Here is a 14,088-nt window from a genome sequence, read left to right on the forward strand (position 1 = left end):
TCTGTGTGTGATAGTCTTATATGCAGCCATTAAACACACACCCACGCATTCTGGATGTGCCAGGTGTGATCTCTTTCTGACTTCTTTCGCTATAGTATTTAATGCTCATTAAACCTTTTAGAGGTGACCAAAGTCTTCTGTATGTTCTGTTTATAGAGTTCCCTTCATCGGAAGGAAAATGGGGAGGGAAGGTATTTAAAGCATATTTTCCTTCTAGAAGCATTCCAGCATCTTTTGATGAAAGCATCCTAACTCTTGCGATTGTAGCTACCTTAAGTGTTTAGAAATCCTGCCTTCGCTGAACTTCACAGTGCTTCATCATGTGGTTCCCACTTGAGTATTTGCATTTTCATTGACCTCACCACATCCTTCTCCCCATAGGGATCCCCACAGGATTTTTTCCTGTGCTCGTTAAGGAGAAGTCAGTATTTTTTTGTGAAAGAACGTGTGTGTATTCTGGGTAAAGATTTAAATGGCCATGCTCCTAAAAAAGAAAAAAGCTGACACCTATGCTACATGAGACTCCATATTAAAGAATGCCCCAGCAGTTCATTTAAGCTGGCATGGTGCTACTGCTTCTCGGACTCCGTGGAAAAGGTAAATAGGTAAATATATCTTACGCTCGGCAATTTTCTTTTACTCCCTCCAGATCAGGATCAGAACACACTTCAGGAGGAGGAAAAGTTGTCTTCATTTGATGTGGGCGATATCTTGAATAGATGGTGCAAAGGAAATACACGTTAGGTTAAGAGAGTCCTGCTCCTTGCTGACATGAATGCCCAAGAACAGACTTAGCTGGTTTGATTAGGATCAGACCCTAATCTCCATACCAGCTGTTAATATATAATAGCTCAAATTATCTAAGATTGATGAGGTCAACAGTTTGCTGTGTAAACTCCCTACTTGAATATGTGTCCAGGGCCAAAACTATATTTTGGAGATATTCCTTGCTCCTGCCTTTACGGGCAAGAGCTAAAGGGATGCTCTGTGGCAGTTGATGAAACGATTCCACCAGGGATGAAGCACCAGCAGACCCCTCCTGCCCTGGCACTGCCTTCAGGGCCAGGCTCTGAAGTGCAACATTGACGCCAGCTTATGTGCACAGAAAAGGTGGGATCAAAACAGCTTGGTACGTTGACTGCTGAATTACTATCTTGCCCCAGCTGATGCAGAGGGAGCCCTTTTGAAAATCTGACCCCTGTTGGTGGGAGCTGAAATCTTAAAAAGCTGGTTTCAGGAATGCCTGTGGTAATTTCTTCATTAAAATCTAGTGTGCCCATCCCTAAAACTTCAAAATGTAAGCAGTGCGGCAGTGCAAACAGAGAACAGCTGCCTGTTCTGCAACACGAGGCTCTGCATCTGCTCGCTCTTCTGTGTTTCATCCATGATCTTATAATCTGGTTTACTGGTATTTCCATGCTGAACATATTTTCCTCCCTTTTCACCCCTTGAACAGTCAAATCTTGATGTCTTAAGCTGGTACACCCCAAAATAGCCAGGACTTGGAAAAAACCCCAGCCCTGAGCCTCTCTGCGGTCTCCTCATCTGTCTAGCAGAGATGGCAATGCTCAGCTGTCCATGTAGGGATTCGGAGATGAAGGCTGTCATTTATTAAAGCCATTTGGGGACTCGTGTGTGAGAGGGACATTCCTGAGTTGAGGAGCCGATGACAGTGAATCTGGAAGACTTCACTTCCATCTCAGCAAGGCTGTTTTCCCTTCCTGCCAGGACTGGAGCTGTTTGGCAGGATGGGGAACCTGCAGAGCCGACTCCGATGTTCTGCGGATCAGTAAGAGAAATGAGCATCTTTCTGATAAATGTTCTGGCCCTTCTTATATGTGGGAAACTTGACTTAAGAATTGTGTTTAGGATGTCTTTCACACCCTCCCTTCCCCAGGAAACACTGGAAGGAACCTCAGTGTCTTATCTCTGTTTGTAAAACCACCTTTACTCTGTGTCTTTGTTGATAATGATTGGGTGGCTGCCACTTACTCAACCAGTTCTGGGTGAAGTGGTCCAGAACTGCCAGCATCATTGCTGTGCACAAGTTTAGAACACAAAAGATGCTTCAGTGAAACAAACCCAGTAATTTCCATGGAACTGCAGTAAAATACCTCTTGTGGCTAATTAACTGCTTAGTTAACATAGTAATACATGATTCTGTAAAAGCCTAAATAGATTAAAGAGAAGTGGAAGTTTCCTGTAAAAACCATTGATTGTTTTATATGCTAATTGCTGTCAGTTATTTAACACAGTGCTTTCAGGAATGATTGTTCTGGGAGGATCAGAAAGACTCCAGTATCACTCTGTAAATACCCGTTTCCCCATCCATTTGCAAATTCTGGCATTCTCGGTAAGCCTCTGCAATGGGGTTAAGAGTTCCCAGAGTCAGAAAAGGTGAGTTATTTCAGTAGCAGATCCTAGATTATCCACGTATTCCAGCTCAGTTTCCTGTCAAAGCTATGGTGCTTTGGCATGAGGGTTTGGTGAGATTTTCTGCTGAGCCAGTCAAACTGGTATTGTCCGGAGGGATCAGTATTGCGTGATGCAGGACAGCTGCTGTCCGAGGCCTCCAGGCACTGTGTATGTGAAGGTAGAAAAGGATCTAGGATCCTTTAGCAGCAGTTATCCCCTTTGTTCCTTGCGGAAAGGTATCTTGTAATCCCGGACCGTTGGCCTTGAAAACATGGGGGAGAGTTAAATCACAAGGGATTTCCTCCCCCCCCCCCCCCGTACCCATTTTGCAAATTCCAAGGTGGAAAGCGGCAGGCGGGAGTGAGGGAGCCCAGCTGCCGGTGCACACAGCAGCTGGACCGGGCTGGCACGGGAGAAGCTGCGTGGTGGGTCCCCGTAAAAAGCACACTTGTTCGTGAAAAGAAACGTAAAGTTTCGAGAGTGAGTGCCCTGGGAATAGAGAGAAACAAGCATTTCTGTATACGAGGGGACGGACTCTGCAGGGAACGTTCTCAATCAAATACATACAAGCCAGGACTTTCCCAGTGCAGCCCTACATGGCATTCATTATCAGCTAAGCTTCAGGCTAAGGCAAGGTCTGGAGAAAAAAATGCTATGGATGAGCCAAAGTATTGGGGTTTTTTTAATGCATTGGTAAGGAGGAAGATTTGGGTTCCTCTGTGTCTCCGGGGGCTTTCTTTGCTGTGTAGGGACATCCACACTTGTGTCTTCTTACTGCTTTCTTGGATACAGGGAGCAAAATAGTCTAGTCCATCCTTCTGCCTCCAGGGCAGGATCCACGCTACCTAAACCGTATTGTGGCTAATGTCTGTCTCACCTGCAGTCCACCTGAGCGTTTTATTAGCATTACTGTTTAAGATTTTTTTTTTTTTTTTAAAACAGAATCTGCAGTTTTAGTCAGTGACTATTTGCCCTTTTCTATTTGTAGCAAAGTTCTGACGTAGTTATTGTATCTATGGCTAAATAAGCCATTTCAGTTCTTTTCATTGTCATGTTTTCTAGAATTCAGATCGCTCCCATTGCTTTCCTCTGGATTCTCGCCAGTTAATTCACACCATTTCTTGAAATGAAGTGCTCACAGTAGACATGCACTGTTTCAGTTCCACTTTTTGTCTGTGGGGAAAGCTGTTGCCTTTGTGTGATGGAGAGAAAACCGGAGAGTGAGCTTTCCAAAGGAGTGCAAGACAGCTGGGGTCCAGGGACTCACTTGAAGGTCTTACCTGGAACAGAAAAAGAAGAAAAATCAAGATATTTCATTAAAATAAGCTAAGTTTTATTATATGCTCCTTGGGGATGGTGTAGGGGAAAAGTTCCCTCATGAAACCAGACCCCCATTGCTCGCTGAGCAGTGGGAACTATCAGGAGGCATCTCTCCATCCATGTGCTTCTCAGCAGCAGGAGCACTACTGAGAGATGGTCCAGCCAAGCGACAGCCGTGACACCTCTGTTAGTGGCACGGGGTCACTCCTGCCAGGCTCTGCAGCCCAGGTTTGCTTTATCGCTCTCGCAGGTGAAGAAACCCACCTCCTGGGAGGTCAGACTTGCTTAGGGAGCTGGAGACCAGGTGCAAACTTCCACAGCACCATTTCCAAGGAGTCATTTTCGGCAAGCAACCGATAGCGAAAACAACCCTGGGAGTGGAGGAGCTTGTGGGGTTTTTTTTCTGGGTTTTCAGAGATGTTTTCAGTCACCTGTGGTTCTGGCTTTTGCTTTTTGTTTCAGCTGTGGAAGCTGTGCGCTTTTATGTGAATGCTGGGATGTGAAGGATTGCAGTTGTCTTTGTTCATTAAAATAGTCTGATTTTTTTTTTCCCCCCCCACCTGCAGCCTGTGACCCAAAGTGGTATTTTACACTTCACTGCCTGCTTCCCACTGCCTTCCGTGAGCATCAACAGCTTCAGCCTTGACCCCTGTGTATTTCTTCCGTTTATTTGTTATGTTCCCTATTACCTGTAGCCAGCTGCCTGGACTAATTACACAGCTCTTTACAGCCCCCCGGGGCAGGCAGAGTTGGTGTCTGTGCGTTACAGTGTATAAATCAAGTTTGCATTTCTTCACCTTTATTCATGGTCTAGGCTTTCCTCATTTCCTTTTAATGAGGCCGTGGAGAATAGTCAGCACCTTGTGCTATCACCTCCGCCAATCTTTAATTGTATTGGGCTTTGTGGTGTCAACCATTGCCTTGAAAAATCCGTACAGATATCCTCAAATTCACATCATCAGGGAAGAGGGGTACGTAACGCCTTCCAACAAGAAAAGCAAGAAACGCCCATTTGAAGCAATGCAAGTAAAGCCAAACACACCAGAAAATGTCAAAGGTAAAGTTACTGTTAAAAACTGCAATTCCAAAGGGTGATCCTCCGGGACCGCAGTTGGCAGTGGACAAACGGTGCTTGTAAATTACAATTCCAACACTTTTTTTGAAATACTGAAGCTGTGTTCCTTCCTGCCCTCTAACTCTTCTGTGTGCAGTACTTACCACTAGGAAAGGGGAGAGACTTCTCCCTACATTAGTCTTCTCTTCCCTTTGTTCAGAGTTGAAAAGTTACAGAAAGCAAAAAACACAACAGAAAAGACAACTTCCACTGGCATGTGTTCTATGGCATTCAGTGATAACAGAGGGGTAACAAGGCAGAGATTTAATAGTTCAGTGTAACTGGACTCAAGTAAGAATGCTGTGCATTTTCTGTCTAAAAAGTAAGAAAATTTAGTGGGAATTTTTTAACATAAAATAGCTAGTTTTGCAAACTGTTAAGCTAAAGAAACATTACATCTTAAAAAATAAGATCAGCTTTACTTACTGTGTATCCTCTTCTCGAGCACTTGCTCAAAGATGTTTCAGCCCCCTTGGATGCTCACTGTCTGTTTGAGTTTACAGCTACCTGCGATGAATGCACCTCTTTCTAATCTTAATTTTATATGAACACGAATCTTGTTGATGCCTGTTCTAAAAATGTGTTGAACTTGTAGCTATTTGTATAATTCTTGTTTTAAACTCTGCCTCCAAATGCTCTGTAACTTACCCCCAGAATGACGGGCAATTCAGCATATTTGTGTGTTTTTTCCTCTTAAAGTAAATGCCCTTAAAAGGCTGCCTTAAACTGAGAAATAGCTGCATATTCTCTAAATGTGGTAGACCAGGCAGCGTAGGAGAAAAAGAAGCAACTTCATTGTTGTGCTTTGGATAGAAACTAGCAGCAAAAAACATTTGTCAGTCTTTTGCAATTTGTTATAATACACTGGGCCATGGCAGGTGCCAAATCAATGCACATTCCCTATAGAAGTGTTTCTGCTTGGTTAACCAGGTTAAACCACTTAGCTCTTATTTTATTATCTCATTAGCAATCAAAAACCCATGTTTTAGGGCTCCAAGTCGATGTAGTTACATGGACAGCCCTTGAAATTTGCCAGAATCCCCTGGACTCCACTAATTCTAATTGAAGTTGGCACAAATTTGAAATGCAGGCAGCGATAAGCTGTTCTGAGTCTTGGAGCATTGCAGAGCAGAATGTGAAATGCTTATTATATGAGGTTATTTGATCAGATTTAACCATTTTAAGGTAAAGATAACTTTGCTAGGGAGCTAAAAAATGGGTCCATGTGATGATGTGCATTCCTCTACAAATCAGTGTGAGATGCAAATGTAATTGCACATGAAGTCGGGGTGTTGAGCAGCAGACCTTGTCTGGTGTTCATGGAAATGATCACTTGAGTCCTTTCAGTCTTTACTTTTTCTATGAAATTAAAGTGAATTTTGTAAATGTAGACTTGTCCTGGCTGTTGGCTGACTTTGCAGACCACAGTAGACCCCAGCCATCGTCCCCGCTCCTTCTCCGCTCCCTTCCCTGATCTTTGTCTCCATTTCTCCCCTTTGTGTAGGGCTGGTACAATAGACTCTCCCAGCGGCTCTCCTCCCTCCCTCCCGTGGATGATGCTGACTGCTAGTGGCTTGTTTATATCATGAGTGCGCTGATTGTATTTTCTGCTTTCAGAGATTTACGTTTCAACCACATCAAGGAGATACAACCTGGAGACTTCAGGAGACTGAAGAACCTCAACACGCTGTAAGTTCCACCCAGTGATCCTGCGGTGAGGATATCCATTTATTACTTACGTTCGTACTGTCCCCCATATGGCTTAAAGATGGCCTTGGTCTTTTAGTTATTTCAGCCAAGTTGTGCATATCTGCCTAGAGCCTTAAAATTTTCTCTGTTCTACCCTGGATCATGTTTCTTACCCTTTTTAATTAAATGTGCAATTTAATAACTTTCTTTTTGGCAATTAACCTGTCTTTTTAAAAAAAATGAAAAATCCTGATGCATACTGTCACTGCCTGAGGATGTTTCAGCACGTATGGCTTTAGAGTAGACCGTAAAAACAGTTCTGGCCTGTTATCAAGGTAGCAGAGGGATGCATTAAGAGCTTCTTCCTTTCCGTGGCCTCCTCAAATGCATGAACCACATTAGTTGCTCTACATGATTTTGACTGAAGTGAGAGTGCATCCTTCCAAATGCCGTCTTGTCCCTATGCCTTGCCCTAGAATAACCATCTACACCTACCCTACTGCAGATAGGAATGGGAGTAGAAGGTGGTTCCTTTAGTCTTGCATCCCAGCCAGAGCAGGTATGCTCACGTCGGTGTGATATACTACTCTTACTAACAAGTTTCTCGCTCTGCTCAAAGGAAATAGTGGGAACCTTTGCTGCTTCTTGCCACTGTAAGGCTGAGGGTTTGAAGATAGATATGAGTACATCTGCACCGTATAGCCAAGCAGTTGAAAACAAACCAGCTCCCAAATCAGAAGCAGAAGCTGTGTCAGCACAGCACTGTGCTGGATGTAATTGGCCCGTTGAGACTCAGATCTGATTATTTGAGCTGTAACATGGCGCTAACAGCTATACGATATCCAGGTCCAAGCTCGAATCTCTCTGCGAAGCAAACCAGCTAGCTTGGGAACCTGCGCTGCACGACAGGCATGCTCAGATTTCCTGGGTTCGTAGATTCATGGTCCCAAATGGCAAGAGAGACTCCAGGTTGTTTTGTTCTGTCTGACCTTGAGAGATCTGAAGTCCCTGATCCTTTAAAGATGGCAGTGCTGAAAGAAGGAAGACCTGGGCAATAAGGACTTCAGTCAATTGTAAGAAGTTTTAGGAAGAGTGGGAATACAGCAGGACTTTATCAGAGAGACCTGTTCAACAGCTAGCTTTTAAAAATCAAAATTCGCTAAATATTGTGTCACTGTATGTGTGGGACTGATTGGCCAAACCACGGCTGCAGGATGCTTCAAATTACCCCGGCCATGCTCATAGGCCCCTGCTCATAGGACAGGTGGTCAACTAGTAGACTGGTAGAAAACTTTATTGCCAACGATGCTGCTCCTCCAGAGCACAAGAACAGCTCATGTTAGTCTCTCAAACAGCACCACGTGGTACTTAATTACCAAAAAATAATAGAGAGAAAAGATCCTGAAGATTAATACTGGTGGATTTCTGTCATTCGAGGTAGGGTGAGAAAAGTGACTAAAATATCTAGAGAGAAAATAGAGTCCAATTCCGTAGCGTTTTACCTTATCACAAAGCTCTGCTGAAGCATCTTGATCTCTGGACCTGCTCTTCCACCCCTGAAGCTCTCCTGAGTCGAGAAAACAAACCGTTCCAAATTATGTCATCTCTGTGTGATGCAGACAGATGTTTGGCAGGCAGCACGGCAGGACCGCCAGGCTAGTTTCAGCCGAACCCTGGGGAAACTAAGGATGCTGGCAGGCCTTCACTTGGAGAGATGCTCCACCCAACCTGCGGAGCTTTGTAAGAGATCCCAGATTCTGCCCTGCCAGTGCCTCGGTCTAGGCAGGTCCCCGACATCTGCAAGACTTCTGCTTCTTTCTTTCTGACTCCTGCCACTCTGCTTAAAGCTAGATATAGATACGCAGCCTGGCTGAGATGGAAAGACCTGTCTCTCTGTAATACCTGTTTATGCTCCGTGAATTTGTCCAATTCTTTTTGCTTTCTGTCTCCACACCCTCCTGGACAAGGAAATCAAGGACGGTAAGTCCATGAACAGATACTAAAGGGAATAGGCATGAAGGTACCCCCTAACATCCCTAATCTCATGATTACGGATGCCGGGACAGTAAGAGGAACATGTTTGGCACAGACAGTGGGCAGGCTCTCCCTAAATAGTGTCCTATGACCATCGTCAGAGCTGGAATACTAGACTAGGTGAAACACTGCTCTAACGAAATACGGCATTTTTATATTTGAATTCTGAGGATCAACTGCTTTTGCAAATGAAACCTTTCCATTTAGGTAGTACTTCGTATGCTTGGTTGTATTTCTTGGTTTGGCCAGCAAACTGGAAAAATCAGTTATTCTCACACTCGCAGTAGTTAACTCCCACGGATGAGGAGCTTGGTAACTGAATGAGAGAATGTCAGACCTCATACTCCTAAAGCAAATTTCTCTCCAGGAACTTTGATTTGTCCAATTCCCACATCAAAACCGAGAAGAGCTGAAGAATTTGCTGATGTTTCTTAGATGGTAAACTTTTGCCTGAGGACTCTCATAGGCCTTCAAGTGATAAGGAGAATAAATCCTTCAAAATCCCTGAGAGACTTGCTGGGAAAGTTTGGCCAGAATATTTGAAGCAAGAGGTTTGGAGGACAGAGTAGCTCAGGTTCCATATGCAGAGCTCTGAGCTTGCAGCTTTCTGCCATGAGACTTAAATAAATGTTCCTTAAGCAAATAAATGCTTTTAAAAGACCCTTTCCCTACAGTGCTTTGGCCTGGCAGAGGAAGGGCAGCAGATTCTGGTGAAGCTTCCGTTCTGCATCTCCCTTTGGGCTGGATGGCTGTACTATATCCGAGTTTGACAGTTTATAAATCACCCTGATAAGGAAACCTTTGTAGCCTGCGTTGGATGCGGGGAGGTGGGCTGTGAGACTGACAGAAGAGGAGGCTGCCATGAACGTCCAGTGGGGCTTTTCAACAGTTCAAACCTTCCCCTGGCTCTGCTCTCTTCTTTTCTCTCCTTGGCATGGAGATTTGATAAATTACAGAGCACTACTTTGAAATTAAAAACAGGAGCCCTGTTTGTCTCGGGAAGAGATATAGTCATGACATGCTTCTGGCTGGGGACTCCTGCTACAGCACCACAGGTAATAAGCAATTATCCTAAATCCTGCACCACTGGGAGCTCGCTCGTTGGCTGTCAGCAACATACAGTGCTCTGGAGAAGTCCTCCTGGGCCAAAGGTCTTAGAGTTGTAAGGTTTCCTCATCCCTTCCTATTGCCTCTTCTCAGTTCCCGTGCAGATGTTGGCGTCAGGATCTCCTTTGTGTATTCTTAAACCATTAATGTGTCCCCTCGGTAAAAAAAAATAGGGTAGCAGGGAGAGGGAGGGGAAAAACCTCTTGTATGCCATCCACAAAATACCCACAGCTCCTCAACAGATGTTTTGCTTGAGTTTGCCAACACCAGCTGCATCGTTTAACCCAACATTAGCTCACAGCAGGTGGTGGACTGTGGAAGACAGCAAACACATTGCGAGCCCACGGTGAGGCATAGCGTCTCATTGCTTTCCAGTCTTTGCTCCTTTAGGTCATCTTTGGGTGGGGATGGATGATGACACCCATGCATGACTGTCCCCTTACGTGTTCCCACAGGAGGTCAACACCCTGCCACGTTGACCCAACTGGTGGATTGCTGTATTTTCAAACCAAGACCATCACAGCCAAATGGTCGCTGCTACTTGGGTCTTTCCAGTATCGTCTATAGAAATGTCCAACCCTGGGACCAAAGCAGTATTTCTTAACTTCCCCAGTAGGTATTTTGTTCTGCCTGTGGGATGGGCACCCTAGAGAATAGGGACTCCGTGGAGACCACATCGTGGTATGTGCTTCTGCCTGTGCCTTTGCCCTGCCAATGTCATCCTTGCTCACATCATGTTTCTCTTTCTGCTTAGGTGAGAGCAAAAGGCACTTCTGGTGAGCTCTGCAGCTCTCCTTTAGATGTTGCTTGTAAAGGGTTTCAGGGTGAATGACAGGAGTAACATGGAGGCTCTGTCTTGAACCCTCTAGTAGCTCTTGAGAGAACGTGTTCCTGCAAGCAAGGAGGGGATGTCGGAGCCTGCTTGGATCTCAGAATAGAAGTTTCTCCCTCAAATATAGGAAATGGCTATTCCAGATCATTCTGTCAACAAGGGAGAATGCATGGCTGAACATGAAACTCACTTTTTCTCCCCCTTTAAATACACTATGTGATGATTTCTATTAATGGTGGGAGGAAAAAAATAGCTGTTATGTCACAAAGACTGTAGCATGCGGTTTGTCAAATGAAAAGAGGAAAGAGTACACATTTTGAGTCAGAATTCTGTACTGTCACATCATTTAATACATTCTTCAAAACAGAAAACGACTCATTTAATGCAACTTAAGCCTGTGCTTGGCAACCCAGAGAGAGGGCGGGGAAGGAGAAGGGAGGAGCACTCAGGACATAAAACCTAAAGGAAACTGGATGTGAAATCTTCTCTTAGGGAATCTGGGCCGGATCTCTTGGTGCTTGTACATCTCAAACCTCCCAGAAGAATTTTTCAGGAATAAAACCTGTATGATTGAGTCTACCTACTCATTTGGAGCCCAGTTCACCAGCTGGCACGAAAGGGAATGCCACATCATTTTGCTATCTTTTGATAAGCTCCAGGAAACATACTTCTGATACTTTTAATTTAGCTTGTTTTGCTACAGGGTGTACTTAAGACATGCATCGATAATGATCTTTCCAGCTTCTGTCTGCCAGAGCATTTATTCCCAGCAGATCCGGTTAGCAGTAGATCTTAGCATTCAATCCTCTTTAACGTTTACAGGAATTTGAGTGTTTTGCTATTGATTGCAGCCAGGATCAATATCCAGGTCATGCCAGGATTTTGCACACTTCTCTGTCTGGGTGAATTGCACAGAAGTCAAGGAGCAGACAGCTGTGCACAAGCCATCTAAAGTCTTTATAGGAGCCAGATGTGCTGTCTTGTCTATGGATTTCTCTGAGAGCAGCATTTTGGAATATGTGGGCTATGATGGACTTCGTAAACTATCTCACTTTTGAGTTTTTTCCAGGACATATCCTTCTATTACAATGGGGAATCCTGAGACAGGAAGCAGAGATGGCTTCTTCCATACGCTTTTTAACCTTTAATCGGGTAATGAACAAATTTTTAAGTATCAGACGATAAGAGGCCTGTGTACTTCATGCCATCTGAACTTCTAGAATTGGTCTTACTTGGCTTGGATCACTGATTACATTCCCCTGAACTGTCCTAAATAGCCAAGGCAACAAAATGGACTAGATGAATGCTTTTAAATAGCACCAAAATGCAGTCAGACAACATGTTGCAATTTGAAATCCCCCCTGGACTTCAGTCCTGGTCCGAACTGGCTGCATTAAAGATAAAGGGTCAGCGAAGGAGTCCAGACCGTCGTGGTGCGTGGGGCTGCTCGGGCTGTTGGTGTGACCCTGCCTGCAGGACCTGCTCGCCTGGTCATTATCTCGTGTCCCCTGTGAAAGGAGCGGCCGATGCCAGGTGCGTGGCAGGGGACAGGTGCTCACGTCCACGGGAATGACGTCGGAGCTGGCACCCGTCTATCAGCCCATCTAGCATCCTCAGAAGTGGGGCCAAGGATCAGATAACAGAGAACAAGCTGCCTTCGTTCTCCTCTGGCTGAAGATGAAAGCGCGCTGATAGAGGGCAGGGAAGGAAGCGTGCACGGTTGGTGCTTGTGTTGTCTTTGTCCTGTGGGTAAATAGAAAAAGCCCTCTCCTGCGCTGCTCTCAAGCAGTTATTTCCATTCCTTGGGTGTTCAATCATCAAATAAACCTTCGGGTTGGTGTTCAGGGGCTGTATTTCCACTCAGCATATCTGGCTGTCAAAGCAGAATAGTGTGTTCCAAGGACTTGACATCATTTTTGCATCCTTATGAGTGAAATCGGGTTGTTTAACCTCAGCCGTTTGTATTGAGCCATTGCTTCCAGCTGTGCAGAAACTTTCCAGCAACTTTCTGCCTTAACCTCTTCGGGCTGCTCGTCCACAACCCTGGCAATGTGCAGTTTGGTAGTGGCACCCACATCCATGGTAGCAGGGTAGCTAATCAAGAGAGGACAGTTAAATCAAGGATACTGAGATTTTTCTCAAACCCTTATTGTTCTGACTTCCGAAGGTTTCTTTGCACTCGAGTTTCTTACGTGCTTTTTGGACCCTTAGTGTAATACTCTGCCTGAGAACAAGGTGGTGGAAAGCTGGTGTGGCTCAGATGCCTGGTGGCAACCTGTGAAGCTGCCATAACACCTGTGTGTTTCTGGCATCTTTTATCTTTGCATCCCTGAGGTGTTTGATTTGATCTTCATCTTCTTTTCCCACACGTTTTCTTTCATTTCTCCCTGCCTCCTTGTCTTTTCTCTCCATCCTTTACCTGCACAAACTGTTCTTCCCAGGAAGGGACCTTTGCTTGTAGTGCCAGAGGCTGGCTGATGCTCTGTCTACCCTATTTTCTCCAGCAAAGAGAAGCAGAAGATTGGGCTTTACTGCTGGGAAAGTGCTGAACTGTCTTCTCACCTGCTGCCTGGTGGCAGACCGTTTCTGAGGAGCATAGCTATCACAAAAAGGAGCTTGTAAAATAGAAAATGCACATCCAATGCACGTGTTGAATTTGACCCAACATTGTAAGGTCTGGCTGCTCGCAGAGCGAATAGCAGTTTTTCCTACAACACTGGAAAAACAAATCTTTGCAGTACACGGTCGCAGCTCTCCTCTCCATCCACATCTTCATTTAGGAATTTTAAAAATAAGCGTACCTGGTGAAATCCTTGCTCTGAGCTATTGGGCTATAAGCTCCACCAGCTCTGCGGCCGCAGTGAGGTTTGCCAGATATGAACATCAGTGGGATACCTCGGCAAAAGACCCACAGGAGTGCGGTTAGGCAGCCACAATGAATAGTTAAACGTTGTATATTAAACAGCTATTTATAAGTGATTTATTTCGTTTTCTTGGTGTTGGGCTTGGCAGTGGTTGCAGAAGAGGTTTTCGTAGCGTTCAGCTGCGTGGTTACCGCTGTTGCACACAGCATGGTTATTACAAGGATGAGCTGTGTTTCTGGTCATTGGCACCGGCCAGCATTTGCAGGCACAGTCATGGCAACTGCACATACAAGTCAGAGATTGCCTGCCAAGGCAAACCTGTCCATAGGTTTTACATTAAAACCTGGCACAAAGCTCTCTAGATCGAAGGAGGCTGCCTCTGGATAGCCTCAGGAGTCAGATCTGTATTTATTTATTTTTCATTTGCATACATTTGTATACAAAGTGATTAGAACAAAGCATTACCATTTTATAACTCCTATAACTTCACTGTGAAGTGGCATTTTAAACTGCGTTTGTACTCTTAAAAACTGGCTCTGCGCGCCCCTGCTCACACGTTGTTGAACACAACCATGCACCTTCAAAAACCGTTGCGGTTGTACAAGAGTGGCAGCAATGATTTAATTTGTCCCCCGCTCTACTTCCTTCTGCCTGTCTCCCTTCCCCTCATCCCTTTCCTGGCCAAAATTGTAACTTTGGGATGAAAACCACTG

The 14,088-nt window shown here is 44.9% G+C and overlaps 1 protein-coding gene across 1 annotated transcript in view; it reads left to right on the plus strand.

Moving 5' to 3' along the window:
- The window catches only part of LOC103894490 (peroxidasin homolog), a 47,701-nt gene that overhangs the window by 4,087 nt on the left and 29,526 nt on the right, over positions 1-14,088 (plus strand). The window contains exon 2 of the mRNA XM_009273896.2: positions 6,467-6,538. Coding sequence (XP_009272171.2) covers positions 6,467-6,538 — 72 coding nt within the window. The remainder of the gene's footprint in view (positions 1-6,466; positions 6,539-14,088) is intronic.

Source organism: Aptenodytes forsteri, unplaced genomic scaffold, assembly GCF_000699145.1.
Source record: "Aptenodytes forsteri isolate BGI_AS27 unplaced genomic scaffold, ASM69914v1 Scaffold47, whole genome shotgun sequence".
In the NCBI taxonomy this organism is placed as follows: Eukaryota; Metazoa; Chordata; class Aves; order Sphenisciformes; family Spheniscidae; genus Aptenodytes; species Aptenodytes forsteri.